The 13,332-nt window shown below is 35.1% G+C and overlaps 1 protein-coding gene across 8 annotated transcripts in view; it reads left to right on the forward strand.

The window, feature by feature from the left end:
* The window catches only part of CNOT4 (CCR4-NOT transcription complex subunit 4), a 140,453-nt gene that overhangs the window by 76,357 nt on the left and 50,764 nt on the right, over nt 1-13,332 (forward strand). For 4 of the 8 annotated variants that reach the window (XM_059933304.1, XM_059933303.1, XM_059933307.1 and 1 more), the window contains 4 exons: nt 6,239-6,325; nt 7,097-7,198; nt 7,946-8,071; nt 10,813-10,946. In XM_059933304.1, coding sequence (XP_059789287.1) covers nt 6,239-6,325; nt 7,097-7,198; nt 7,946-8,071; nt 10,813-10,946 — 449 coding nt within the window. The remainder of the gene's footprint in view (nt 1-6,238; nt 6,326-7,096; nt 7,199-7,945; nt 8,072-10,812; nt 10,947-13,332) is intronic. The other 4 variants (XM_059933305.1, XM_059933308.1, XM_059933311.1 and 1 more) reach the window with 2 other exon arrangements.

Consider the following 13,332-nt stretch of genomic DNA (forward strand, 5'->3'; position numbering starts at 1 on the left):
TGAACCTCGGTTATAGAACAATGATAGAACTGTTGCTATACTGTATCATCATTCTTTACTCATTCATTTTAAGCCAGTTTTGGAGAAAGAGGGAGAATTTGATGAAGGGAAACTATGGACCAGGTTCTTTGTCATTCGTTTAGAGGCAGGGGAGGTCTTAACCCTTTTGTTTATTACTTAACTCTTTTCTCTCCTTCCTCCACCAGCCTTATTAGAATAATGTTGAACTCATAACTTTCCTTGATGCCCATGGGTGCACATCTGCTAACTTTTAGTTTCTGATATACCAGGAGGTGCTGACTAGATTGTTGGGAAGGCAGATAGAAAGTGATTGGCAGCCAGAATGTTGGAGAGAGCCGAATTTGGGGGATCTGTCAAAAGTACTCCTTGAGAAGGGTTTGAAGTAATGCTCATGATGGTCGCAATCAGAGGGAGGATTATAGTGAATATGATTAGGGAGGTGGGAATCTTTGAACTTGGCTAAGTGGGCTAAAGGCCCCAGAAGGAGGAAATTTAAGGTGTCTATACATTGATTTTGTACAAATCAGTTTAGAGACAATAAAAAATATTTATTGCTGGTAAGTTTACTATGTATTGAGGCTGTGAAGGGCTTCATGATCAGTAGAGGAGAAAAATCAGGGTGACCTTACTAAGAAGGCTTTATCATTGGTAATAAATGTGGAGGCAGCTCAAGAATTACTAGGACCTAGGTCCAGGGATGCTGGCATTAGTGGGCTACATGATCTTCCGGAGACGTTCTTTCCAAAGTCAGAGGGTTCATACTGGAGAAGACTTCTTTAATAAGAGATGATAAGGAGAGAGCTCATTTTAGGCCTATGACTTAACCTCAGCAGCCAATTCTCCCTTTTTCCTAAATCTAGTACTTAACTCCCCAGACAGGCAGAATCCCACTTCACCCTTGCACACTGCCACAACTTTGTCCCAACGCTTCTGTCTCCCTCTTTCAACACTACTTTTTTTTCCAACCAGAGAGCATTTCTTGCCTCTGCAAGTTTTTTATTTACCTACCTCTATTTATTCCTACTAATTTTTTTTTTTTTTTTTTGCTGCACCATGCAGCTTGTGGGATCTCAGCTCCTTGACCAGGGACTGAACCTGGGCCACGGCAGTGAAAGCACAGAATCCTAACCACTAGGTGACCAGGGAATTTCCTGCTACTCCAGTAAATTAATGGAACTTTTATTTTGATTTTATAACTCTTGGATATGGATGTACTTGATTTTCTTAATACAAAATCCAGTCACCTGTGGTACTGGAGGCATACAGAGCACCACCCAAAGGCTGGATAAAATTAAGCCATAGTCTCAGTCTGATGTTTGGATTATAGGTCCTACCTCTTCTTTAGAATCTATGGTTTGTTTTTACTTATGTACAGAGATTTCTTATTTTCATTTCAAATAACATGATGTTAGTAAGATTAATCTGAAGAACTATTACACAGAAAGAAATTAATCTAGGGGGTGACTAGTGAGAACATTTTATCATGAGTCTAAATATACTTAAAAATCACTGTCCTGGTTTTATACTTTTGAAATCATTGTTGCTTGGTGAGAGGACAGTGAATTTTCTTAAACATTAGTTTCTCTCTCTTATTTCTCCTGAAAGCCTAGGAAGACCAGAGATGAGTGTTTTAGTTATTAAATCCTACTACTTCTAAATATTATCTTTAAAATTTTTCTTAATGTAACTGTGTAACCCTTTCAGATTGGAAAACTTAAAGTCAGCTTCATTAGAAAACTTGAAGTTTCAAATTGTTAGGGTAACTTTTGAGGCAAAGAAGATCCCTGTGATTTACTTATTTTTGGATGATGACAGTTTGATATTTGACTGAATTCTGATTAGCAAAACAGGAACATTTAGGAAAATTTAAAGCTTGTTTTGAAAATAATTTTTGTACATCTGAAAACTTCATACCAAGACTGATAGTCAAATATATTCATTTATCGCTCAATAGAAAAAAAAAAAAAACTATCTTAGGAGATATGGTAATTAGAGGTAATGATTAGAGGTAATCATCTCCTAAATCCTAAAAATTTATATTGTCAGAACCTAATTCATTCATTCTGTAAATTAACTCTTGAATACTTACAATCTGTTAGGTACTTTGATGTTGGAGATGAAGTGGTTTAGCAAGCAGACAGTCTCTACCCGTACAAGCTTACAGACAGTGGAGAAGACAGAATTAAGTACTTGTAAGCATGCCGAGCATTTATAAACAGGGAAAGTACAGGGCTTTTTGAGAACATGTAACAGTGGGGAATTTAGCTAGTACAGAGATCCACAAAAAGCCTCCCTGAGGAAAGGATGATTAAAAATGATTAGGGATTAGCTGGGCAGCGAATAAGGAAAAGGATGTTTCAGGTTCGTGACTGCGTGAAAGAGCAGCTTCTTTGAGGAACTGAAAGACTTTAAAGACACAACCATTTCATTTTACAAACGGGAAACCGAGGCACAGGGAAGTTGAGTGACTTGCCTAGGATCACTCAGCTATTTCATAGCAGAGCCAGGGCTAGAAACCACCCCCATCCTCCCCACCTCCCTGGTCTTAGAGCTCCTATTCCAATGTATTCTACACCACTGAATGGTATGTTGTTCCTCCATCCGTCCATTTATCCATCCATCCTTCCATCTGCTTACCACATTTTTTATTTTCTCTGTGGTGTTCATGAACACTTGACTGTATTCCCAAAGAATATATAGGAAGACATTTTACACATTAGTTATGCCATTGGAATTTATAATCCTATCATGTGGCCTTTTATATGGTAGTTAGTACTAAAGTTGGCTCACTGTGAAGTAAATATAGGACATTAAATATATGGGTAATGTGGTGATATGCAAGGTGTTCTGCCTACTACCCATACTCTTTACCTTTTTTATTTACTAGAGTATTGTTTTGCTCGTTGACTTATGTTCAGACAGAATCTGTAATGTGCAACTTAATATAGAACGTCTACATTATTTAAATTTCCCTTGCCTGGGCAAACCATTTCTTATCAGCCATAGGCCACTGGCCATAGGCCATTTTCTAATACATTAAGGCCCACCAGTGTTTTATATCCATGTTATTCTTTTCTTTTTTAAGATTTAGATCTGTATTTATTTATTTATTTGGCTGTGTTGGGTCTTAGTTGCAGCGTGTGGGCTTAGTTGCCCTGCAGCATGTGGGATCTTAGTTCCCTGACCAGGGATCGAACCCGCGTCCCCTGCATTGGAAGGCGGATTCTTAACCACTGGACCACAGGGGAAGTCCCCCATGTTACTCTTTTTGTTCAATACTAAGACAGTTTAATTTTTCAGTAAGCATTTATTGAGTACCTACAGTGTGCCAGGCATTGTGTAAGACATTGAACATAAACCAATAAAAAGGTAGTCCCTGTTTATTTATAAAAGCAACAGTACACTATGAGGAGTGTTGTGTGCTGTGGAGGCACAAGAGATGGTACCTGACCTTGGGGGGAAGATGTGTACTCTCCTGCTATCTCTGGGGTAAAGTGCTTCAGGCACAGGAATTATACAAATGCTTCTGGATGAGAAAGAGCTCAGTCTGCAAATGATTTGTTTGGCTGGAAAATTAGAGTGAAATGGTGAGAGAGGAGGCTGACAAGGTAAGTGGTAAGGGATAATGAAGGGCTTTTAAAACATGCTAACGAGTTTGCACTTTATCTTAAAGGCAATGGGAAGCTATTAACTATTCTTAAGAACAGGATGACATGGCTAGATTTGTGCTTTGAAAATAGTATTCTGGCTGCTCAGTGTAATTATGTACAAATCTTATGTTGTTATAAAGGTGTTACTCAAATACTGGCCAGAATTTATTTCCATAAGCCAGCTTTTAACCTTTTCAGACCCAGTACCCACTTTTTTTTAAACTAATATTTTATAACACCCTTTAAGTTTCATGCAATGACTTCTTGATAATTTAATCTGTCTGTGTAGATACATAATTTGAAAAAAGTGAAGGAGAAATTAGAAATTATAAAAAGACTGTTTCTGCATGTAAATACTTGGGTACCTCTGCTCTGGAACCTTGCTACTCAAGATGTGGCCGCTGGGCTGGTAGCATTAGTATCACCTGGGAGCTTAATTATGCGGACCCTCAGGGTCTGAAATATGTATTTTAACTAGATTCTCAAATGACTTGTATGCGTATATAAGTTTGTAAAGTACTTTTTTTCCAGTATGTTATAAAATAGGTGTTTGCATCTGTTTGTAGAATCACTGTGAATATGACAACTACAAAGGCAGATTGTTACAGGTGTATGTATTGGCAACTCGGGTACCATGAAGTGCCAATGATGTGATTTTTCTGAAGCAATTCTTAGTAAAATTTCAAACAAAGCACTTGTGGTTGTCCCTTAATTACACAGTATTTGCTTTTAAATTCAACATATGTCAAAACTGGGGAACTACTTTATGTTTATAATTTGTTTCTAGGTTCACTTAATTGTAAACAGGCCTCTCAGCTAGATGAATGTCTTGTAGAACATTCAAAAGTGGTGCAGGACAATTCTTTGTGGTGCAGGGCTAGCCTGAGTGCTGTAAGCTTTCCCTGGCTCCCATCCACTGAACACGAATAGTGTCTCCCAGTTACTTTGACAACCTCCCCTAATAAAAGCTCCCACAGAGTTCCAAAATGTTCCAGCATCCCTTGATGCTGCCTTTATTGAGAACTACTGCCGTAAACTTGAATATGATATGAGCTGCTGATGTAGCACAACTTGTAACCAGCCTGAATCCTTTGAAGCAGGTATTTTGGCTGAGGCCTTTTGCTGAGTTGGTATGCATCAAGCTGGAATATTGAACACAGTTCTGTACTCCACTGGCCAGAAAGCTTTTCAAGATATACTCTTCCCTAACCCTCTATTCTAAGACTTTTTTGTGAACAACCCAAGAGTCATTGCCTTTACCACACTTACCGCCATATCCCTCGGGGGATTTGGGTAGAAGAAAGATTGAAAGCCAATGTAGTCACTTCACCTTCTAATCCATTAAAACTGGCTGTAGAAAACATAAGGCCTAAACCCTATACTTATAAAAACCTAAAATAAAATGAGGTAAAAAAAATTATATAAATCAAGTTGAAAACTGTTAAGAATTAATGACACCCCAATCACAGACTGTTTCACAAAGCTTTGGTTCTGTCAGATGCAGAACATATTAGCTAAGTTGTAAGTGTGTGAGAATATTATCAAGAGTATAAGAGTATTTGGAAAGGATACTTTGCACACACTTGAACAGATATGTGCATAAAGCTTTCATTGAGAGAGAGCTTGCTATTTGGACAGATTGTAGGAACAGTAGGTCTATAGATGAATTCTAGGAAAAGAGCAAAATTTAATTTTGAGGTAGTTGCAAGTCATGGGAGAGGTTTTTGTATCAGGTTAGCCAAGGTTAAGTAAGTTTTAGAGAAGCTAAGTGAATGCATATAGTGATCACATAGTAAAGGAGATGACACAAGTATGAGGGAAAATGACCACCAAGAAGTATCCAGGTAGTAGAGAAAATATTGTATAAATTTGTTTCCCCAGTTTTCTTTTCATCCATCACCTCACATTTGTTATTTATTAGGAAAAGGAGAGGAAAAAAAAAACAGGAGACAGTTGAGAAATGGTGAAATTGACATAAGGAAAATTTATTGACACACACAGAGTAATAAATCATAAAGCATAGAAGTTTGAAGAACATTCTGTTACCATATTTGGAATGCGTAACTTATAAACAATGCTTTAATATAATATATAAAATATTATATACAATAGATTTATGAGTAAAGACTGTCTCTACTGGTGTCTGTTCTTGAGTTTCTGTTTCTGTTTAACACATAATCTTGGTCATTGTTCTGAGAATTACTTTCTTATAATGATCATCTATCAATGAAAATGTGGTTAAGATATTTGATCTGTTTTGTGTTTAAGAATACTGTGAAGCTAAAATCCCTTAGATTATTGGTATAGATATTAGAATGTAATAGATAATACTGAACTTAGTAAGTCTCAGTTTCTATTCAGTGGGTCAATAAAGAATAGCTTTTAGACTTTGTTGATGATTTCCTGTAGGTTAACCACACAAATTCTAATTAGGAAGTAGTCACATTTACTAGAAAACTTTAAAAATTATTTTATTTTCACTGAAGAGGGATGGTGTATGTCCCCATTATAAGGATAAAGTTGATGAAATGGGGACAGTTTATACCTTATTTCTTCTTCTTTTATAGGTTTTAAAACGACCAGAATATTTTGGGAAGTTTGGTAAAATACATAAAGTTGTCATCAATAATAGCACATCATATGCAGGCTCACAGGTAACTAATTATAGGGATTTTTGCCTTTCCTCCCTATGGTCTGGGCTTGACCTGGGCTGCTCAGAAGGAAAACTTGCTTTCTGTGGTTAGAAAGCTTAAGGGTCAAAGATTTAAGCAGTGTAGTGACCTCTGTTGGTGGGGTGGGGGAATTTTTGGTGCTTATTTGACCTTTTCAGGACTTAACAGTGAATTGATAGTAATAAGACGGAAATAGTAAAACAAAGATCTAGTGATGGTCTGAAGGGGAGGGGGAATTGAGTCTATTATCAGGCAGTTAAATTATATAATGATTTCTAATTAATAATGTTTTCAGATATTGTGAACTTAATAGAGCGTCTTTGTTATGCTGGTATTAGCAGATAGAATACTGTTAGAGATTGCATTTATTTGGGGGAGAACATAGTTTGAATCTGTCTTCAAATCTTATTTTTTTTTAATCTAACTTTCAAAGTTTGTTTTTTGTAACCTTGACGAGCCCATCAGATGACTTTTTTAAAAAGTAAATGCCAAGCCAAAGATGATATTTTATTCATATTTATTTTAGTCTACTTAAAATCAGATAAAAGTCATTAAGTATGATTGTCTTAAGATGAGCTAGTATATGGTTTAATCAAAGCTACTACTACTTCTAATCATTGTCATTATTATTAATGAAAGTAGTAGTAAAGGCCTTTAGAATTCCTTAGGCAGGTTGCAAGATAATTTTGTTGTTGTTGTTGTTGTTAAGTTTTTGTTGAATTTGATACTAATAACAGTGGGTTTTCACTTTAGGGTCCAAGCGCCAGTGCTTACGTAACCTATATCCGGTCGGAAGATGCTCTCAGAGCCATACAGTGTGTCAACAATGTGGTGGTAGATGGCAGAACACTTAAGGTAATATGGTCCTCTTGATTTTTTTTTTTTTTTTTAAAGGGGGAAGGGATAACATGTATTAAGTAGAGAAGAGCATAGCTTTTACATATTACATGAAGGGAGTCTAATTTGAAGATTGCTTCTTAGGAATCCATTCCAACCTATGACAGCTAATTTGTTTATAGCTGACCTATGTAGGGTCCTGTTTTACCAGCTAGGAGTAAACACATTCATTATTAGGGGATAATCTTGAAAAATATCCTTATATTTACACATATTTTATTTTGTGAAAATGGATTTATTACTCTCCTTGTCAGAAATAGATAATTGTTCTGATTTGTTGTCCTTAAATATTTGGGCATTGAACAGTTCAGGTTTGCATGAAGGGTCCCACCAAGCAATGCTTTTAAGTAAGTGGAAGAAGGATGGCATAATTAGAAAAAGGAATTTGTCTTATGTGCCTAACCACTTAAAACATGGAACAGATTTTGTCTTTCTACTCTTCTGACCTCTAGGGAAATGATCTGGGTGCTCAAGCTCTGGAAACCATAGGCCGAGATTTTTTTTTTTAGTTCTTTTAAATGATCATCATCTTTAATAAATCCTGCTAATAATAGTTTAGTTCTCTAGTATTCACAGCCATACTTTGTTTTGTTGTGCCTGTGCCTCATTTTAGGTGAAATGAAAACACTAAATACGGAAATTTTCATTGTGGTGTCAGTTCACATTTTGGGTCTTTTTCCCCCCGCTTTCCTCCTCTTGCTGCAGGCATCTCTAGGTACAACAAAATACTGCAGTTACTTCTTAAAGAATATGCAGTGTCCAAAGCCTGACTGCATGTACCTACATGAATTGGGGGACGAGGCGGCCAGCTTCACAAAAGAGGAAATGCAGGTAGTAAAGTAATGTGAATTATCAACTTTGCAGAAAAGGAAGTATTTTTCTTTATAAGTTAAAATTACAAAAGCAAAAACTAAGAATTTTCTTTTTCTTTAAACTGGTATTACTTTAAAGTAGCATTTTCCAAATATGTAGTGTTCCATGGAATATCAGTTCTGCAGGATATTGTTACAATAAAAGTGGGTCTGTGGTCCACTAAGTTTGAAAATGCTTGATTAATGAAGATAAATAGATTCCCCCCCCACCCCAGCAACACTTCTTAGAGTCTTTAATATGCTAATACATATCCCAGAGGGGTATGTAGAACCAGGACTTAATTGACCAAGGAAGGCATTTTGGTAAATGCTACTTTAGGGGGAATGTCAGCAAAATGAAAGCTAAGTGGGATATTGTAAATATGAGGTCCCCCACCCCATCTCTACTCTTCACAGAGCATGCTAGAAAATAATACTCTATTAGATGCTGCTGAAAAGCTAACATTATTTTTATAAAATGATTCTTCCCATGAAAGTATCCAGTGAGTCAGTGTCCTGTAAAGGGTGAATTGAAGGCTTATTTTCCTGTGTTCTTTTTTACATTTCCTGTTCTCCTGTCTCCTTTCAATTTGTAGTATAAACATGCCTTTACAAGTAAAAATGTTGACCATACGGCATATTAAATGAGGATTATGCCAAAGCACAATACTGCACTTCCCTGTTATAGGTGAGGACTTCAGATTGTTGCTGTGGACTTTTGCAGGAATACTTCTCATTTAGAAGGTGGGGGGCATTGATTACTGCCTTTCATTCTCCAAGTCAAACTAGAGACAGTCTAGGAGGGGCTCCTTTCAGAGCAGATTGTTAAATGGAATATTACCTTTTTTGACTTGGAGTTACTACAGATTAAATCCCATTATAATAAATACATTGGGATGTCTTGACAGTATGTATTGTCTTTATGATCTAAAAACAGTGTTAAAATAAGTTCTCTGTGATATTTAATGGGAATGGATGACTTACTTATTTCTTGCTTATCCAATAAATGCATCTTGATTTTTTTCTTCTTTTGGATGAAGTCTAAGGTTGAACCATTTCATGCTGAATTTTGACTAGTGGGAACTGTGCTTTACCTATGGGTACTATTACAATGAAAATCTCTGTCAAGGAATTTCTAAGCCCCAGTTGATCTCACTTAAGTATTATTGAAGAGTAAAAGGAAATGGATGGACAGTCCTTTAGAATTTATTTGTAATGGGATTTAACCTGTCTCTATGAACTGCCCCTGTTAAATCATTTGAATACCAAGTTGAGCTCTTTGTGGCTAATGAAAGCCATAATATCTCCTAAAGTATTGCTTGCATAAAGAATTTTCAGGGCTTTTTATGTTTTAAAGATGTAAAATCCACATCTAAACTGTGTTTTTTCTTAACAATTTAAAATTGATTTCATATTATTGTCCTGAATTCATCTCGCTCTTCTTTATCTTAGTTTAAAATTACTTTGAAAAGGGGTTTCCTCGTTAAAACACTTGGTCAATGTAGAAAGGAAACTTGAGCAAATTATATCATGGCAAAACCAGATCTTTCCTTGTTACTGCATAACTCAAAATTTAGTACCATATGAAATATTTATAGACCCAGGTGAACAGGCAAGAGCCCTCTCAGAACAGGGAACAATGCATTGTGCAATATATATGATACAGTTGTGCTCAATTAGATGATACTGCCCTTGTTTTTATTGTTTCGTTTTTGCTTTGATCTGTTCTGTTCTGGTTTTGGTTTTCCCATAACATCTATTTAGACCACACTGTTAAAGTAATTAACAACCCTGAAGGTAAGTAAAAAATGTCATTGCAGTCATAATATACATGCAGATAGTAAAAAGTTATTCAGAGTAATTTCATTGTATTGTAATTTATTTTTTGTATGTGCCTAGTTTCCACAGTCAGTCTTTGTCTGATTTATTCCATCACATTTGTGACACTGCTTTCTGATAGACAGCTACCAACTCCAGTAAATACAGAGTTGTCTTTGTTGTGTATAGAGCAGGGATTGGCAAACTTTTTATGTAAAGGGCCAGTTAGTAAATGTTTTAGGTTTTCTGGGCATATGATCTCTGCAGCAACTACTCAACTTTGCTGTTGTAGCACGAAAGAGGTCATAGATAACACATGAATGAATGAGCATGAGTGTTGCAGTAAAACTTTATTTATAAAAACAAAGTGGCTGGCTCTAAATTGCCATCCTCTGGTCTAAAGTTTAAAATATATTAATTTTTATGTAAAAACAAATTAATGTGCTAATTAGTGTTAGGATAATGAAAAATATAGTAAAACTCTTCATCTGTGTGTTACTTATCAATCTTCTGAAAAGAGAGACTGATTTTTCAGTGATTTTCAGAAAATTCTGTAATGACCTGTTAGAAGACTTAATTCTTATGTGAAAGATGGGGAAGTAAGTTTAAAAGGGCCCCTCTGGTTTTTCAAACTAGCAAAAATGTTGTCTGTTAATATTCTTTTCTCCACATAAAGTGGTTAATGAAATGCCTTAGGTAATGGAATATGTCTCATGTAGTTTTGTTGCAAGAACTTTCATTGGTCTAGAAGTTCTGTGACATTTTCCTCACAGGTTTCTCTGACGCCATGACAAATCCTTAGTGTTTTATTTAGAATAGGTTTAGTAATTCATAAAGTACATCAGCATTTTATACCAGCCACTTTGTGAGTCCCACTGCAGTTTTAATTTCTTCTTCCACTAGGCGGGTAAACACCAAGAATATGAACAGAAGCTACTTCAAGAATTATATAAATTAAACCCCAATTTTCTTCAACTGTCTACGGGTTCAGTTGATAAGAATAAGAACAAAGTGACGCCACTGCAGAGGTATGATACGTAAGTACCGATATTAGTGTAATCAGATACCTTACCTTCATGTCTGTCAATCTTCTCTTTTCATTCTACATCTTTTTCAGGCAGGATCCTTCTTGACAGTGTCTGTCATTTGTGCAGAATTGTTGTACTATATAGGAAATGTTGAGTCACAATTTCTGGGTTTGAATATTTGCTGCCTGCTGCTCCCTGGTAATACTGCAGATGAGCCTCTTGATGCTTCCCCTTTGCATTGATTTGCAGACTACCCTGAGCCCTGGGAACACTCTCCTTGATAAAAAGGAAATTAAGAGATGTGGGTTATTTAAAAGGCTCTTGTCACCTAATTGGGGTTTCCCTCCTGATGTAATGAGGGGGAAAACACTGTAAAAGGGACAGTGGGCGTTATCTGAAGCGTTTTTTGTTGGGGATAGAAGTATTCATGGTTGTCTAGTCTCAGGAATCACCAAAGTCTTATGTCCTCTGAGTGAGGAGGGTATCCCATATTCAGATCTTATTCATCTTGGAGACAACTTATTTTTGCATAGACCTATATTCTGTTGATGTTTAAACAAATTTATAATTTTATGTATTGAGTCTTATTCTGATATGGTGATCTTCACATCTTGGATTGTATTTGGTTATGGCCTGTGAGAAAATGGTATGATTAATAAAACAATAATTTTGGGGTTATACTTTATTCTGAATGTACCTTAAGTTTGATGTGTCAGGATCTTTTTTTTTTTTTTTAATTAAGTCTGACTTTTGTAAAGTGAATTCATTTAAAGTAAATAGCTGTAATTAATTTAAATAGGTCGATTTTCTTTTTAAAAAAATTTATTCCAAAGTTAAATTCGTTTAAGTGATGTTTTAAATGTCTGGTTATTACAGAGTCCCATTGTAGTCCCATGTTTATTTAGCACTAAAATAATGTAAGGGCCATTTTTTAAACATAGCTAATAATAACTACATGGATTGTTACCAGAGTCAGTTTCTTCAAAACTTATTCTTGTATTTAAATTCTTGAAGTCCTTGTTAAGTCTATTCACTTTGATAGTAAAGATTATTTATAAAGGCAATTCAAATTTAAATACTTCCTGTTTATTTGCACACACATATGTACATGTATATATAAATATATGAGGCCATAGAGCAAAACATAAAATTACTATATAATAAACTACGTGAAATTTGTTTTATCAAAGCTAAGAATAAAAGCTAAGTTTAAACTCTTTTTGGGTTGATAAGCTTTGACCCTTTCCGTTGATCTTTTTGTCCCCACCCCATATGTTTATTTGATTATGAACCTATGCTATTATTTACCTCATTGGTTGCTAACTCTGTAGTACATTATGTAAGAATGAGGTTATTGTAGTAAAAATTTATTTCAGATGCTTTTAAATACACATCTTTATTCTCATTAAAAGTGTTGTCATTCTAATTAAAGTCATATTCTGGGTTTATAGCCCCTAGAGAATTCAGAGCAGAAATGTAAAATTTAGATGATCTCTTTGCTACATTTGTTATTCCCTGAATATAAAAGTAATGTTTCTATTGAAGGAAATCTGAAAAATATACAAAAGCATAAAGAAGAAAGTAAAAATTGTATGTGATCTCAATACGCAGACGTTTTCACTGAAAATGATTTGCTGTATCTTCCTTGCAGTGTATATTTCCTTGTAGTCCTTTTCCTTCCTGTGAATGTATATATACACAAAATACATTGGTTTGTTACATTTTAAAACTTAATACCCATTATTATGAATATTTTCCCATGTTATGAAAGCAATTTTTTATGACTGTGTAGTATTCCATTATATGTGAGTATTTAAAATTTATTAAACCAATCTCCTGCTGGTGTATATTATCTTACTTTCATTTTGGTGCTATTATTTATAATACTGTGATGAACATTTTTTCATGTAAACATTTTGGTTATAGTTTTGATGCTCTTAGAACCGCTGAGTCAATGATTGTGAGTACCTATTTCCTTGAATTGAGTATTTTTTTCTGCACATTTACCAATTTGATAAACAAAAAATCTCATTTTGATTTATAGTTGATTAATATAGTGAACTTATGCATTGTGAACTCGTATCTCTTTGCCATGTTTTATTGGTATTTAAGTGTTTTCTGTGCAGTATATAGACTGGCTTCCCCCATTAGTTGACCAAGTCTGTTTGTTTCAAAATACTTGAGTTTATAGATCAATTTTGGGAGAATTTATACTCTACAGTATAACACTGAATCCTCTCAACCATTAGTGTGGTATATCTCTCTATTTAAGTCTTTTGTGTCTCTCAGGAAAGATTTTTTTTGGTCTTTTCCCTGCATTTTTAAATCTGATCTCCCACCATCATCTCTTCCTATTTGAGAATCCCTAGGCTAAAAATTAAAGAACAGTGTTAGA

This window comes from Balaenoptera ricei, chromosome 9, assembly GCF_028023285.1.
Source record: "Balaenoptera ricei isolate mBalRic1 chromosome 9, mBalRic1.hap2, whole genome shotgun sequence".
Lineage (NCBI taxonomy): Eukaryota > Metazoa > Chordata > Mammalia > Artiodactyla > Balaenopteridae > Balaenoptera > Balaenoptera ricei.